The sequence below is a fragment of the Moschus berezovskii genome, chromosome 7 (assembly GCF_049115385.1).
Source record: "Moschus berezovskii isolate FMDL1 chromosome 7, NW_MosBer_1.0, whole genome shotgun sequence".
Taxonomy (NCBI): domain Eukaryota; kingdom Metazoa; phylum Chordata; class Mammalia; order Artiodactyla; family Moschidae; genus Moschus; species Moschus berezovskii.
Genome location: NC_142466.1, coordinates 107,343,932 through 107,358,514, shown reverse-complemented (window position 1 = coordinate 107,358,514; position 14,583 = coordinate 107,343,932). Strand labels below are relative to the sequence as shown.

At 41.8% G+C, this 14,583-nt stretch overlaps 1 protein-coding gene across 1 annotated transcript in view; it reads left to right on the top strand.

Annotated features, from left to right (window-relative positions):
* SVEP1 (sushi, von Willebrand factor type A, EGF and pentraxin domain containing 1) overlaps positions 1-14,583 on the top strand; it is a 204,172-nt gene that overhangs the window by 32,025 nt on the left and 157,564 nt on the right. The window contains exons 2-3 of the mRNA XM_055427567.2: positions 4,199-4,454; positions 8,234-8,410. Coding sequence (XP_055283542.2) covers positions 4,199-4,454; positions 8,234-8,410 — 433 coding nt within the window. The remainder of the gene's footprint in view (positions 1-4,198; positions 4,455-8,233; positions 8,411-14,583) is intronic.

Here is a 14,583-nt window from a genome sequence, read left to right as displayed (position 1 = left end):
TCATGCCATCCATAGTAGATAATTGGATTTTTCCCTAGAGGTGACACTGAACTAAAAAATGTGTGTGTGTTTCAGTTTATTTCAGTTATTATTTATATTGAGAGGCCTTTTTGCTTGAGTTGTGTGCTAAGTGAAAATGTAAGTACACACACACACATATATATGTATCATACTTGATATATTTAAATTCAACTCCAATTATTATTTTTACTGATATACTTCTGTGGCCAGAAGGATAGAAGGAATTTTTCTTCAGATTGCCTTCTGATTCACTTTGTCATATCTTTGTAGCATTTAAGAGTTTCTTTGCTTTCTGTCATGACAGGATATTCCAAGCTCATGTTGTATATTTCTTGACCTGAATCAATCATTTGTTCAAGAGTTCTTGGTTCCTCTTAGTGGTAAATGGTATTTGGAGATAGTGGTCAGGGTTCTAAGGATGGTCATTTCTCATGGGGCTGGTCCTTGATTCTGTCTTTTTTCTTTTTGGCCTCTGTGTCTTTGAAGAATTTGATAAACTGACTCTCAAGCTGTATTGGAGAAGAGAATTTTCAAGGTTAACTGCAAGCTTTTTAAAAGTGAAAAGAAAAGGATGTTAGACTTTCCTCACCAGATATAAAAAAAATACTATGAAGGTATGGCAACCAAAACTATGGGGTCTCTCTCCTAAGTCTCTCCAGGAATATACAAGACTCATCAGGTCCTCTTCCCTTGAACATCCCACATAGTTACGTTCTATTGCTCATATCACTGTGACCAGCGGCACTTCTGTGGGACTTACCACTATCCCAAATAAGCACATGAAATGAGGACTTATACATCTCTATGAGTGAAGGCACTCAATTGTGTCCAACTCTTTACGACTCCATGGACTGTAGCCTACCAGGCTCCTCTGTCCATGGGATTTACCAGGCAAGAGTACTGGAGTGGGTTGCCGTTTCCTTCTCCAGGTGATCTTCCCAACTAAGGGATTGAACCCAGGTCTCCTGCATTGTGGGCAGATGCTTTACCATCTGAGCCACCAGGGAAGCCATACATCCCTATACCCATCCCCATAGAGGGATGTCAGTCATACTCCTTCCGTAACTGAGCTGGCGGTTGTGGAGAGCTAGGTGTAGAGCAGAGAACCAACCTCACAGCAATATTTAAAATCTCTTATTTTCCTCTAACTCTCTTTCTCTTCTTGGAGTTTTTTTTTTCTTTATTATTTTTTACTTGTTATACAATTTTTAAAGGTTACATTCCAGTTACAGTTATTATAAAATATTGGTTTTGTCCCCCGTGTTGTACAATACATCCTTGTAGCCTGTCTCACACCCAGTAGTCTGTACTTCCCACTCCCCTAGCCTTCTATTTTCCCTCCTTTTGTCTCCCCACTGGTAACCACTAGTTCATCCTCCATGTCTATAAGTCTGCTTCTTTTTTGTTATATTCACTAGTTTGTTGTACGTTTTAGGTTCCCCATAATATCATATAGAATTTGTCTTTCTTGTCGACTTATTTCACTTAGCCCAGTGCCCTCCAAATCTATCTGTGTTGCTGCAAATGTCAAATTTTCTTTCTTTTTTATGGATATGTAATATTGCATCGTGTATATGTACCACTTCTCTTTTATCCATTCATCTGGTAACCGACACTTAGATTGCTTCCTGATCTTGGCATTTGTGACTAATGCTGCTGTGAACTTTAAGGCTTTAAGGTATATGTATCTTTTCTTTGTTTCTTTTTTGTTTTGCTTTCTTCAGATATAGACCCAGGAGTAGAGTTGCTGGGACATATGCCTGTTCTATTTTTAGAGTTTTGTAAGGTTGGGGGCAGGAGGAGAAGGGGACGACGGAGAATGAGATGGCTGGATGGCATCACCGACTCTGTGGACATGAGTTTGAGTGTACTCCGGGAGTTGGTGATGGACAGGGAGGCCTGGCGTGCTGTGATTCATGGGGTTGCAGAGAGTCGGACACAACTGAGCGACTGAACTGAACTGAACTGAACTGAACCACCTCCATACTGTCTTCCACAGTGTTTGCACCAATTTACATTCCCACCAGCAGTGTAGATGTGTTCCCTTTTCACCCCATTCTCACCAACATTACTTACTTCTGTTCATTTTGAGGAGAGTCATTCAGAGGTTCTTTTCTTGTCTGGAGTGAGGAATTAGCTCTCATGTACCGAGTATTCATTCCAAATCTTCTGTCACTCATCAAGAGGGTAGATTTTTAAGCTTTAAGATTAAGCCAAGAATTTTGATGTAGACAGTAAGCAGATCTTATTATGATTAGTTTATGCCAATAAATTTGAAGCTAAATGGGGGGGAGCACTAAGAACTTTGAGACTGTTGATTGAGCCCCTTGGTGTGTGTGCTTGTAAATGTCTCCATTAGTATCTCATGTTATCCTGCAACACACCCCTGTCCTCAGTTCCTGTCTCCAGTATGGTCCCTCGGCACTATTTGTTTTTCTTTATTTCACTTTTTTAAAAAATTGAAGTATAGTTGATTTGCAGTGTTGTGCCAATCTCTGCTGTACAGCAGAGTGACTCAGCTGTACACATGTATACATTCTTTTTTTCATATTCTTTTCCATTGAGGTTTATCATAGGATATTGAGTATAGTTCCCTGTGCTGTACATTAGGACTTTGTTGTTTATACTTCGCTTGTTTTTTGTGAAGGAGTGGAATGAAGTGTTTGAATACCTTTTCTCAAAATGCTGGCTTTCCAGATGTTTTCCAGAGTAATTTTTAGTTTGTTTATAAATTCAGATTTAACAGCGTTATCTTTTGCCCACAGACTCTAAAACAAATTGGCAGCAATTACCAAATTAGAATAAATGCTTCTTGATTATGTACCAATGAAATATGTTTTCTATAGACATGAATCTTAAAATCTGAGAATATAGAGCTTATAGCTGAGTCTGTCCCCTAAAATGAATTGAGGCAAAGTTATTTTAAGATCATAATATCTCCTTTTAACATTAATAGAACCCTAGGTTCCAGTGTTGCTCTTCTTGAATCACTGCCTAAAAACATGGAATTCTAAGGATTTGCCAGAAAATGTCCCCTGGTGTTTCTTTACCTTTCTGACCCATTTCTAATGAACAGCAACATCATAGAGTTTAATTATAAACCAGGCTAACCATTGGATCTTCTGTGCCTCTACAGTATGATATTACAAAGCATCAATGGCAATAAAATATACACCTTTTTTTAAAGGTTTCATTTTTTCTTTTTATCTTTGAGAAGAAATAGCATATAACAGTATAAAGCATAACTCACTATCCTAAAATATTAAAGCCCAACTAACAAATTGAGTGAAGCGGTCTTATTTTCTCATGAAGATAGAACACCACCAAAAAAACAGCTGATTTTTGTGCTAATACTGGGTGGTCCAAAAAAGATGAAGTGTTGAAGCAATTCTCCAGTTTTGGAAGAGCAGTGGAAAAACAAATAGAGGAAGCAAGTGAGCCATTGTTAACTCTGGAAAAGACGTATTCTGCTAAATTTTCTTCTGGTCCAGCTTTTACTGTTTGATCATGAGGTGGTTCAGCTAGGTAGTAGGTAAGTGGGTAGCTAGCTAGATATGCTAGGAAGTAGATATATAGGACTCAGATTTGTTCCAAATTTTGAGCCTGAAAATCAATTTAAAAATAGCTTAACGGTAATTGATAATATGAATACAAATTCATTCCATAAACATTTGTTGCTCTTTATTAGCAAGCTCTATGCTCAGTAATTTTTATGGACTTCTACAGTGGCTCAAACAGTAAAGACTCTCCCCTCATTGAGGGAGACCTGGGTTCGATCCCTGGGTTGGGAAGATCCCCTGAAGGAGGGCATGATAATCCACTCTAGTATTCTTGTCAAGAGAATCCCTGTGGACCGAGGAGTCTGGCGGGCTACAGTCCATGGGGTCGCACAGAGTCAGACATGACTGAAGCAGCTTAGCACATATGGCAATAATCATAGTGATGATGAGGACCCTGATGATGACACAGAGTGCTTTTGAGTTTTATTATGGTTCTGTGAGAAGACTGTTGTAGGCACTCATCTGTGCCTTTTTGTTTTAGCCTCACTGATCAGTGTTCCATTCCTCACGCTTCTAGAATGTTAATGGTCTTCACAAGCACTCCGTTGCCTAATAAGGGAGGCACAGAGTAGAACACACAACACAGACTCATACTAACTTTCTCTATTTTATTACAGCAAATTCTTCGTCATTCTAGAGAAAACTCAACAAAAGTTATATTTCTCATTACGGATGGATATTCCAACGGGGGAGATCCAAGACCCATTGCGGCATCGCTGCGAGATTTTGGAGTGGAAATCTTTACGTTTGGCATATGGCAAGGAAACATTCGAGAACTGAATGACATGGCTTCTATCCCAAAGGAGGAACATTGCTATCTGCTCCACAGTTTTGAAGAATTTGAGGCTTTAGCTCGCCGGGCATTGCATGAAGGTAATGGAAACTTAATGGCATACCACAGTGCCTTTATATGGGGTTTCCTTCTTGCTTACTGCTTGAAACCCACTCCGTAGGGAAGACAGTACCAAGCTCTATGGGGTCTTTGCTGAGCATGATAGCCATGTGTCCCTTGTGTATTATGAGATGTGTTGAACTTCATACATAGAGATGACACTCTGACCTTGCAACAGGAGTATTGTTTTGTTTTTTAACAGCTGTGATATATTTTCATTAAAATATCCATATGCTTCTACCCGGGACCATTAGAATCAGTGGAATGAATGAAGGTGTGTTTTAAGGCCACACACGGAGTCAGAAACCTCAACTTAGATTTCATCTACAGTTATCTGGAAGGATGAAGTAAACGTTGAGAGACAGACTTCGTGAATCTCACCAGAATGTTTCCAGAAATATTCATGAAGATTAGAGGGATAATAAATACTTAACACGTATTTATTGACCTGACAGTTTGAAGACTGATATGCTTATGGATAAACTGAAGAGCAGTGAGAGCAACAGAGGATAACGTCAATAAATCCATTCATTAAGTTCTTTGTACACTGTTTATAGTAATGTTTAGTTGAATGACTGAAGTCAGATGATGAACTGACTTCATCAGGATGGGCATGTGTGTTGCTGTGATCCAGAAGAGAAAGTGGAGACTTGGAGTAGGGGATCGAGGATGTAGCCTCGGACCAAAGCCATGGAGCAAATTAGGCTTGATCTTTCAGATATCCACGTGAAAGATTCAGCTTGTTGGGTGAATCATGGCAACATAAGATTTCCTCACAATTAGTGATCAGCTTCCCTGGTGGCTCAGATGGTAAAGACTCTGTTGCAATGTAGGACACCCGGTTCCATGTGTGGGTCAGGAAGATCCTTGGGAGAAGGTAATGGCTACCCACTCCAGTATTCTTGCCTGGAGAATTCCACAGATAGAGGAGCCTGAGGGGCTATAATCCCTGGGATCACAAACAGTTGGACACAACTGAGTGATTAATATACACACAAAATAAGTGGGTCAGCCCTACTGTAGTTCCAACAGAAGAGTTTGGAGCAGCATCTCAGGCTACCTATGGATATAGCAAAAAAAAAAATGTCCCAGTCAGTCAACTAGTAACTGAGTGGCTTTGACCAAATTATTTAACTTTTGTACTCCTTAGATTTCTTATTGATGAAATAGGATACAAGAAGACTACCTACTTCATAGGTTTATTCCAAGGAATACATGGATTAATACACAGGAAGCGACTAGAAAACTTACTGAGGGCTTATAATACTAAACTGTCAATAACTGTCCATTATTGCTATTACATTAGGCAATTTATCTAACATCTATGACCTTCAGTTTTCTCTGCTTTTAGAATGGAGCTAATGGGCTTCCCTGGTGGCTCAAAGGTTAGAGCGTCTGCCTCTAATATGGGAGACCTGGGTTCGATCCCTGGGTTGGGAAGGTCCCCTGGAGAAGGAAATGGTAACCCACTCCAGTATTCTTGCCTGGAGAATCCCATGGACAGAGAAGCCTGGTAGGCTACTGTCCACGGGGTCACAAAGAGTCGGACACGACTGAGTGACTTTACTTTACTATTATAACATGTGCCATATAGTTCTGTCAAGAGGATTAAGTAAAATATTTAAAGTTCACCAGTGTAATATTTGGCACATGGCAGAAGTTCACTACCTGGGACTTTTTTTGTTTGTCCTTTTCTCTGGGAAAAGTGATATATTGAGTGGGAAGACAGAATGGCTGTTGCACTAGATGGGATTATGAAATTATGAGTGTTCTTAGCTGTGTCATAGAGGACTTGTTTCAAGTCCTACCAGCCTTCTGTCTTGTAGGATGGGGGCCTTCTGCCCTAATGTGAGTCAGAAACTGGATGGGACAGAATCTTCAAGGAAAGGATTTTGGTTATCATATTGCAACAGGGTTTTGAAAGGTATAACTTTTATTACTGTAAACTAGTATCTAAAATGTGTACTACTCTGATGGAGTTTCCTGATTCCATAAGAAAAGATCCTGTTTTTTTTCTGAAAAACATGATCAAAACAAAAGAAATTAACCTCATTTCCCCCGTCTTGATGTTCTCTGAAGTTGCTTTCTTTCTTTTTTTTCAATAGTTTTTTATTTTCATACAGTTGTTAAAGGTTACTTTCCATTTACAGTTATTGCAAAATACTGGCTGTATTCCCAATGTTGTACAATACATGCTTGTAGCCTAATTCACATCCAATAGTTTGTACCTTTCACTCCACCACCCCTTTATTGCCCATCCCCCTACTGGTAACCACTAGTTCTCTGTATTTTGGGGTCTGCTGAAACTACTTTCAATTTGGATGGATCCACTTTTTAGATTCCCAGGGTGGCTCTAGTGGTAAAGAACCCACCTGCCAACACAAGAGACTTAAGAGACATAAGTTCAATCCCTGAGTCAGAAAGATCCCCTGGAGAAGGAAATGGCAACCGACTCTAGTATTCTTGCGTGGAGAATCCCATGGACAGAGGAGCCAGGGGAGCTATAGTCCCTGGTGTTGGATACGACTGAGACAACTTTGTGCACTTTTGGCCTTAAGACTGTCCGTGTTTGTGGCCATTCTCAGTGGACGTAGATTCCAGAATAATAGCTTTCCCCATATACAAGTTGTTCACTTATCTCTCCCAGACCTAAATGCCAGTGCACCAATCTTACAGCTACATTTTTCTTGCTCCCCAGACTGCCAGATCAACCTGTGTCTCAGAGGTAATTCCTCGGTGCCCGTGTTGCAGACCTTGGGGCTTTAATAGGGTACTTGGCTGTACTAGCCTCTTTCCTTTAGGGCTGGAATCTTCCCTTTACTTTGTCCCTGTCTATTATTGTTCAGGTCTTAATGAGTTGAGAGAGATGTTCCATAACTGAGGCCATCACCTGTCTCTTTTCTGGGTATTCATTAGCAGTTCATGTGTGTTGCTGAAACTCACCCAATTTGAGTTCCTACTGTGAGCCCATCACTGTATCTGGCCTACCACCATGGACCTAGTACTGAAATTTAGGCTGAGACTTTTGAACCTCTTCCACAGGGTAAATAGAACTTACTGTGTGCCTTACTCTAGGCCATCGATTCTTGGTAAGTCATAATCAACTTTACCCTGCCTTTTTAAGTCACTTTATGAAAGTTGTCAAATTCCCAGCACGACTCACTTCAGAGCATGGCTCGAGTAATCAGTAATGGTCACCTTTTACATGTGAACATTTATTTAGAATTGAGAAACAAACCAGATCCTAGTTCTATGATTCAACTTCTATGGTGCCGTTATTTCCGTCTTTAATCAAATAATTATAGAAGTAAAGGTATGTGTTTTAAGTCGCCCACAATCAACACCCTTAGGCAGCAGTCAGGGCTGCAGCTTTATTTGTTTATTTGAGCAGGGACTCTAGAAATCTGGTTACTGCTGCCTGACCTCATGCTGGTGGGGAAGCCAGGAGGCTGACCTGGAGAACTGACTGCATAACTTCCTGCTGCATCTGGAGATTCCTCGCAGAAAGGACTCAATTTCTGCCTGACCCTGCCTGGCCTGGAGCACTGAGGATGAGGTCCCAGACTGAAAGAGCTTAACTGGCTGCCCCAAATCCCCAGCCTGTGCTTGTGCAAATCGCACACTTTGCTATTCCGATGGGAGTGGGGAGCGATTGGGAATTTGACGGAAATGAAAAGATTTTCCTCGTAACAAGAGAATCTAACATTCCACTGCTCATTCCTTTTTTTTTTTATGACCTCCCTGTCATATGTGCTTGTAGATCTGCCTTCTGGGAGTTTTATTCAAGAGGATATGTCCCATTGCTCCTATCTGTGTGAAGCCGGCAAAGACTGCTGTGACCAGATGGCAAGCTGCAAATGTGGGACTCACACGGGTCAGTTTGAGTGCATCTGTGAGAAGGGGTATTATGGGAAAGGTCTCCAATATGAATGTACAGGTGAGTGTCTGCTCTGTGTCAACTATATTAGTTGCCTTGTTGCTCTGTAGGAACTCTCAATGGCTTAACCACTAAGAATTTAGTATTGTTTTTAGATTTTTTTTTTTAATGTGGACCATTTTTTAAGTCTTTATTGAATTTGTTACAATATTGCTTCGTTTTATATTTTGGTTTTTTGGCCACGAGGCACGAGGCCATGTTCCCCGACGAGGGATGGAACCTGCACCCCCTGCATTGGAAAGCAAAGTCTTAACCACTGGACCACCCGGGAAGTCCCAGGAGTGTTTAATATTGCTCATGAATCAGTGAATCAGTTGGGCAGCCCTTTTGGTCCTCAGCTGTCATTACATTTGTCATTGACCGTGAGTAGGGTTGGCTGCCCTGCTGATCTTACCTGAGTTCTCTCACCTGTTTGCATATCAGCTAGCTGGGGGCTAGTCTAAAATGGCTTGCCCAGGACCTCTAGGGTGTTGTTCATGTGGCTTCTCAGACTCCATGAGGCCAGCCCAGTCTTGTTCACATGGTGGGCAGAGTTCTCAGAGGAAGTGGAAGGCTTCAAGGACCTCTTGAAGCCTAGATCCAAATCTGGGGAGGGGAAGGTTTGGGGCTTTTTATTTGTAATCAGTCAATAGCCAAATCATCAAAATATGCTTCAGCCTCTGTGAGAGATTGAAACAAGTGGGATTCTGGTCCTCAGGGCATCTGGAGCTTGTGGGATTGTCACCAAAAATATAACATTCACTTTACGGTGTTTTAGCTCCTCATAGAGGACTTCCCTGGTGGCTCAGATGGTAAAGCGTCTGCCTACAATGCGGGAGAACTGAGTTCAGTCCCTGGGTCGGGAAGATCTCCTGGAGAAGGAAATGGCAACCACTCCAGTATTCTTGCCTGGAAAATCCCATGGGTGGAGGAGCCTGGTAGGCTACAGTTCATGGGGTCACAAAGAGTCAGACACGACTGAGCGACTCATAAGTCTGCACAAAGGAACATCAAAAAGCTCTAAAAAAAAAAGCTCTAAAAGTGACATCACTTCAAAATGGAATTCAATTCTTTGACATCTGTGATTTTACCTCCTCTAGGTTTCCTTGCCACAATATCTTCGTAATTTTAATATTTTGTTAGAAAAACAACTTCAGATTCTTGTGTTTTAAATTAGATTTTAGGAAATAGCAACTATTTAGAAGTAGTGTGTGGTTTTTCTGTGACAGCATTTTATTTGTTCTACTTTACTTAAACCACAGCATGGTTTTTAGAGGTTTTTTTGTTTCTTTTTTAACAACTCTTCCATGCTTTGCTGCTTGGGAAAAACGTATTCCCATGGAAATTAACACCCATCAGGAGAATTTCCGGGCAGTAGGTTTACTTTATACTGTCCGGTGTGGTCTTTCACTGCTCCTTGCATGTGAACATTGTTTCATTTTGACATTTGGAAGGTAGGTAGGTCTGCTCTGTAACCCAGAAACGTGGTTCTTCCAGGGTTGAACTTCCCAATTTTGACCTGATCTGTTTTTCTCTCTCTTCTTCTCCTCGAGGAACATTTCTTTTTGTTTTTTCTACTTGCTGTTATTTCTTTTTTAAAATCGATGTGTAGTTGATTTCCAGTGTTGTTGGTTTCTGCTGTGCAGCACAGTGATTCAGTTATACATACACGCATTCCCTTTTTCAATCCTCTTTCCCACCGTGCTTTCTCACAGGATATTGACTATGGTTTCCTGTGCTGTACAGTAGGACCTTGTGGAGCCTTTCTGCATATGGGTGGTGGCATCTGCTAGTCCCAGTCTCCGATACGGACGTTCATTCTCATTGCCCCTCACCTCCCTTCCCTCAGTTTCTTCCCCTCCTCCCCTGCCCGCCTCCCACTGGCCCTGATCCCATCTGGCGGACACCCTTCCTGGGTGCGAGCATCCACGCTTGCCCAGCAGAATCACTCCTTTCTTGGCCCCGTTCCCATTCCACCCAGCAGGATTTCTCATTTAAGCGGGAGAAAACGGAGGTTGTAGAGAGTCAGCCCAACTGCCTCTGAGTTGGCAAAACGCCTCCCCTGAGTCTTCCCACACTTCCATGAGCAGCGCAGCTTGGCAGTCTCCCTGACGCCCCCTCCTTCCCTCCGCCCGCCCGAGCCCACCAAACACAGTCAGGAGCTCTAGTTTTCTTTGCTGCATGCTGTAGTCAGCATGTCTGTTTCCGTGTGGTCCGAGACTGAGCTGCTCCCTGCCAATAAGCCACTGCCGAGTGGCTGCCCAGCAGCCTCAGCCACGCTGTGCCCAGGCCCTACCGCTTCTTGGCACTGTAATCTTGCATCCCAGGGGACAGGCTGCACAAAGAGAGGGAGACAGTTCACAAACCCACTGTCCCCAGTTACCCAAGTCGCTGTGGTTGCCACCAGTTGTGCATTCCAGGCTGAAAGGCACAGCTGTCTTTATGATGTATGCAGTGGGTGGGCCCATCAGTGGAGCCTCAGCAGAGGGGCAGAATCACTTTGGCTGCTGGTTCTAGCCAAGAGCACCAAGCACAAAAGGATTCATTTATCCATCCCTTTGCTTCAGTTAGTAAGCCTTCCTTATGTGCTACATTTCAGCTAGATCCAGCTCATTGATATAAAAGTTGATGTTATCATCTTCGATATTTGTCTCTTAGGGATGGGAGAAAGTGGTATAGGAACTCTGAGTTGTGCTTTGCACACTTGTGGTAGGCTCTGCTCATCACTGGCTTCTCCTGCATGCTATGAACTAAGAAAATAAATTATAACCTTCCCATGATCTGAACGACTCAGTACGACTCTTACCGCTTGGAAAGGCAGAAAGAAATATTAGCTCTACATCATCCAGTACTGAAAACCTGGAAGCTGTGAGCCCCTTTTAAAATACAGTTAGTTGATAGATGCTCCTGACCACTTTCTCTGTGCCAAGCCCTGTGCTAGGCACCAGGCAGGGGTTCAGTGGTAGACCGATAGACATGGTACCTACCTTCTAGGAACTTACAATCTAGCTACACAAAGCAATTTGTAATCACAGACTGTGCTGTGTTGTTACAATATGAAGACGGGATCCCAGGGAAGGTTAGACTAATATCCTACTCTCTAAACCAAGATCTGAAGGATAGCTATTTTAGTGCTTTAGGAGAGAATGTTACCTTTCGTTCAGAATAGTTGGAATTCTGAGCATTTATCCTCATCATAGAAACAATGCCTTTCCAAAGCAAATCATTTGTCTTTAGAGCCAAAAGAAACCTTAGAGATTATCTACTCTAAACTCTTCATTCTACAAGAGGAAATTGAGGTCTCAGGCAAAGATGAGTATTTTGCTCAAGAGGGCATATCCCACCCACAATCAGCAGGACCCAGGAAGAGACCCAGGACATTTTTCTCTAAATCCTATTTCCAAGATATCATACTGCTTATTTTGCATTTTTTTTCTGAAAAGCTTCTTGGATTCATTGCTTTTCAGAAACCGTAAACACTGAATTGTACTCAAAGTGTTTAAAAATGCAGAAAGACTGACTCACTTTCAGCCTCTGACACAAACTATGTCACTTTGAATGATTAATTCCTTCTAATTCTCTGTTCCTTCTGTAAAATGGGCTTCGTAATGGTATAGTTTTATGTGTGTGTGTGTGTGTGTGTGTGTGTGTGTGTATTCTTTATCATCTGAGCCATTGGGTGTATATATACATACACCCAATGGCTCAGATGATAAAAAATCTCCCTGGGTCAGGAAGATCCCAGTGGAGAAGGGAATGGCTACCCACTCCAGTACTCTTGCCTGGAGAATTCCATGGGCAAAGAAGCTTGATGGGCTACAGTCCATGGGGTCACAAAAAAGTCAGACGTGACTGAGCAACTAACACTTTTAGTTGCACATGTATATATATGTATATGTACATAGTGGGTTGGCCAAAACATTCATTCAGACTGGTTTGTAACATTGTATAAAAAACCCAAGCAAACTTTCTGGCCAACCCAGTATATATGTATACTTAAGTGTATCTGTAGATATGTGTGTATATATACATATGTATAGATAGATGGTTGGGTAATTGAGAGAATACATTTAGAGTGCCTGACTCACTGGAAAAGACTCTGATGCTGGGAGGGATTGGGGGCGGGAGGAGACAGGGACGACAGAGAATGAGATGGCTGGATGGCATCACTGACTCTATGGACATGAGTTTGAGTGAACTCCGGGAGTTGGTGATGGACAGGGAGGCCTGGCGTGCTGTGACTCATGGGGTCGCAAAGAGTCGGACACGACTGAGCGACTGAACTGAACTGAGGACAGGATCTGGCATGTCAGTTCTCAATCAGTGGTAGTTATTGTCATGAGATAATATTGTGAGAAAACTAATGAATGAGCACTGAAATGCTAATCTCAAGAACAAGATACTGGAAGATGAAGTACAGCATCTCTTTTGCAAATCCTACTCTTCTGGGTGAGACTAGTGGCCTTATCTTGAGAAATCATGCTGTCGGGAGGATAAGGAGAATCCCTGCATGCAGGTGAGTACCATCAAGAAGCATTGCAGCTGCTAAAGGTGGACAGCATATTGACCTAATGAGAATCCAGTGAAAAGCAAGAATCCTGCATGAGAAAAGGCCGTAGGATAATGTGCCATTGTATACTGAAGTAGAGATTGTTGGTTTGACTGGGGAAAAGTTATATGCTGAGGCAAACTGTATTTGTTAATTAACTTCATAGAAAAGCAGAATACTAGAGCTAGCTATAAGGGTCTTACTCAACATTCACTTGGGAGATGCGGAAAGTGCATCCCACGAAGGACGTTTTTACTATTTTTTGGTTGTAAGTCAGTGCTTTATGAAAGGCTGTTGATATTTTGTCTTTTTAAAAAAACGGACATAACTCATTTTCATACTCATTTTTGTATAATTCAGAAATTCAGGTATGGGATTTTAATACTACATGAGAAGGTTAAAAGGTTGAGGAAATATCCTTCTAGGATTAGTTATCAAATTTAAGCTAAGGGAAGAAGACTGAAAATCTATGGAATCTAACAAAAAGAAGGTGCTTCCAATTTCTAGCTCTGGGTTTACTTTCCTCATTCTTCACAGTTAACAAAGGCATTTGAAAGTGATGAAGAGGCTGACGCTGATAATAGCAATGATAACTGATGATGATGATGATAATAGCTAATATCAATATTTTAGTGGCTTAGCTGGTAAAGAATCTGCCTGCAATGCAGGAGACCTTGGTATGATCTCTGAGTTGGGAAGATCCCCTGGAGAAGGGAACGGCTACCCACTCCAGTATTCTGGCCTGGAGAATCCCACGGACTGTATATCCATGGGGTTGCAAAGAGTCAGACATGACTGAGTGACTTTCACTTTAGTATACCTCAAATACCATTTCAAGCGTTGATATATAGGGAGTTGGTGATGGACAGGGAGGCCTGGCGTGCTGTGATTCATGGGGTCGCAAAGAGTCAGACACAACTGAGCGACTGAACTGAACTGAACTCCTTAATGTTCAAAATAACTCTCAGGAATAGTGTTCCACTTTAGAGACAAGGAAACTGGAAGTCTGAGAGGTTAAGTAACTTATCCAGAGTCACACAGCTAATAAGAGCTGATTTATGAACCAATAATTGTCTGGCTCTGGAGTCTACCATCTAGCCACAGAGACAGACATTTAACAGATAAACACAATTAAAAATATAATTGCAAAGTGCTATTAAGTGTTAATTTGACCCTTATGAGAGCATCAATATTTGTTTACTTTCAACCCACGAGGCAGCAGTTTCATGCAGTTCAGTCTAATACAAGGCAGGAAAAGAAGAGAATGAGTGACAGGAAGGACTAACCCGATCTTGCCACTGCTTACAGTTTTTAAATTATTACTCATTTATGGAATAAGCTGGGCTTCCCTGGTGGCTCAGCTGGTAAAGAATCCGCCTGCCTTGTGGGAGACCGGGTTTGATCCCTGGGTTGGGAAGATCCCCTGGAGAAGGGAATGGCTACCCACTCCAGTATTCCAGCCTGGAGAATTCCATGAACTGTATAGTCCATGGGGTTGCTAAGAGTCTGAGACGACTGAGCGACTTTCACTTCTTGGAATAAGCTACAAGTTCCTTAGCAGAGCACAAAGGTTGTATGATTTGACTTCTCTTTACCCTTTGAGCTAAAAGCTGGAACTAGTTATAGTTTCCCCAAAATACCACAT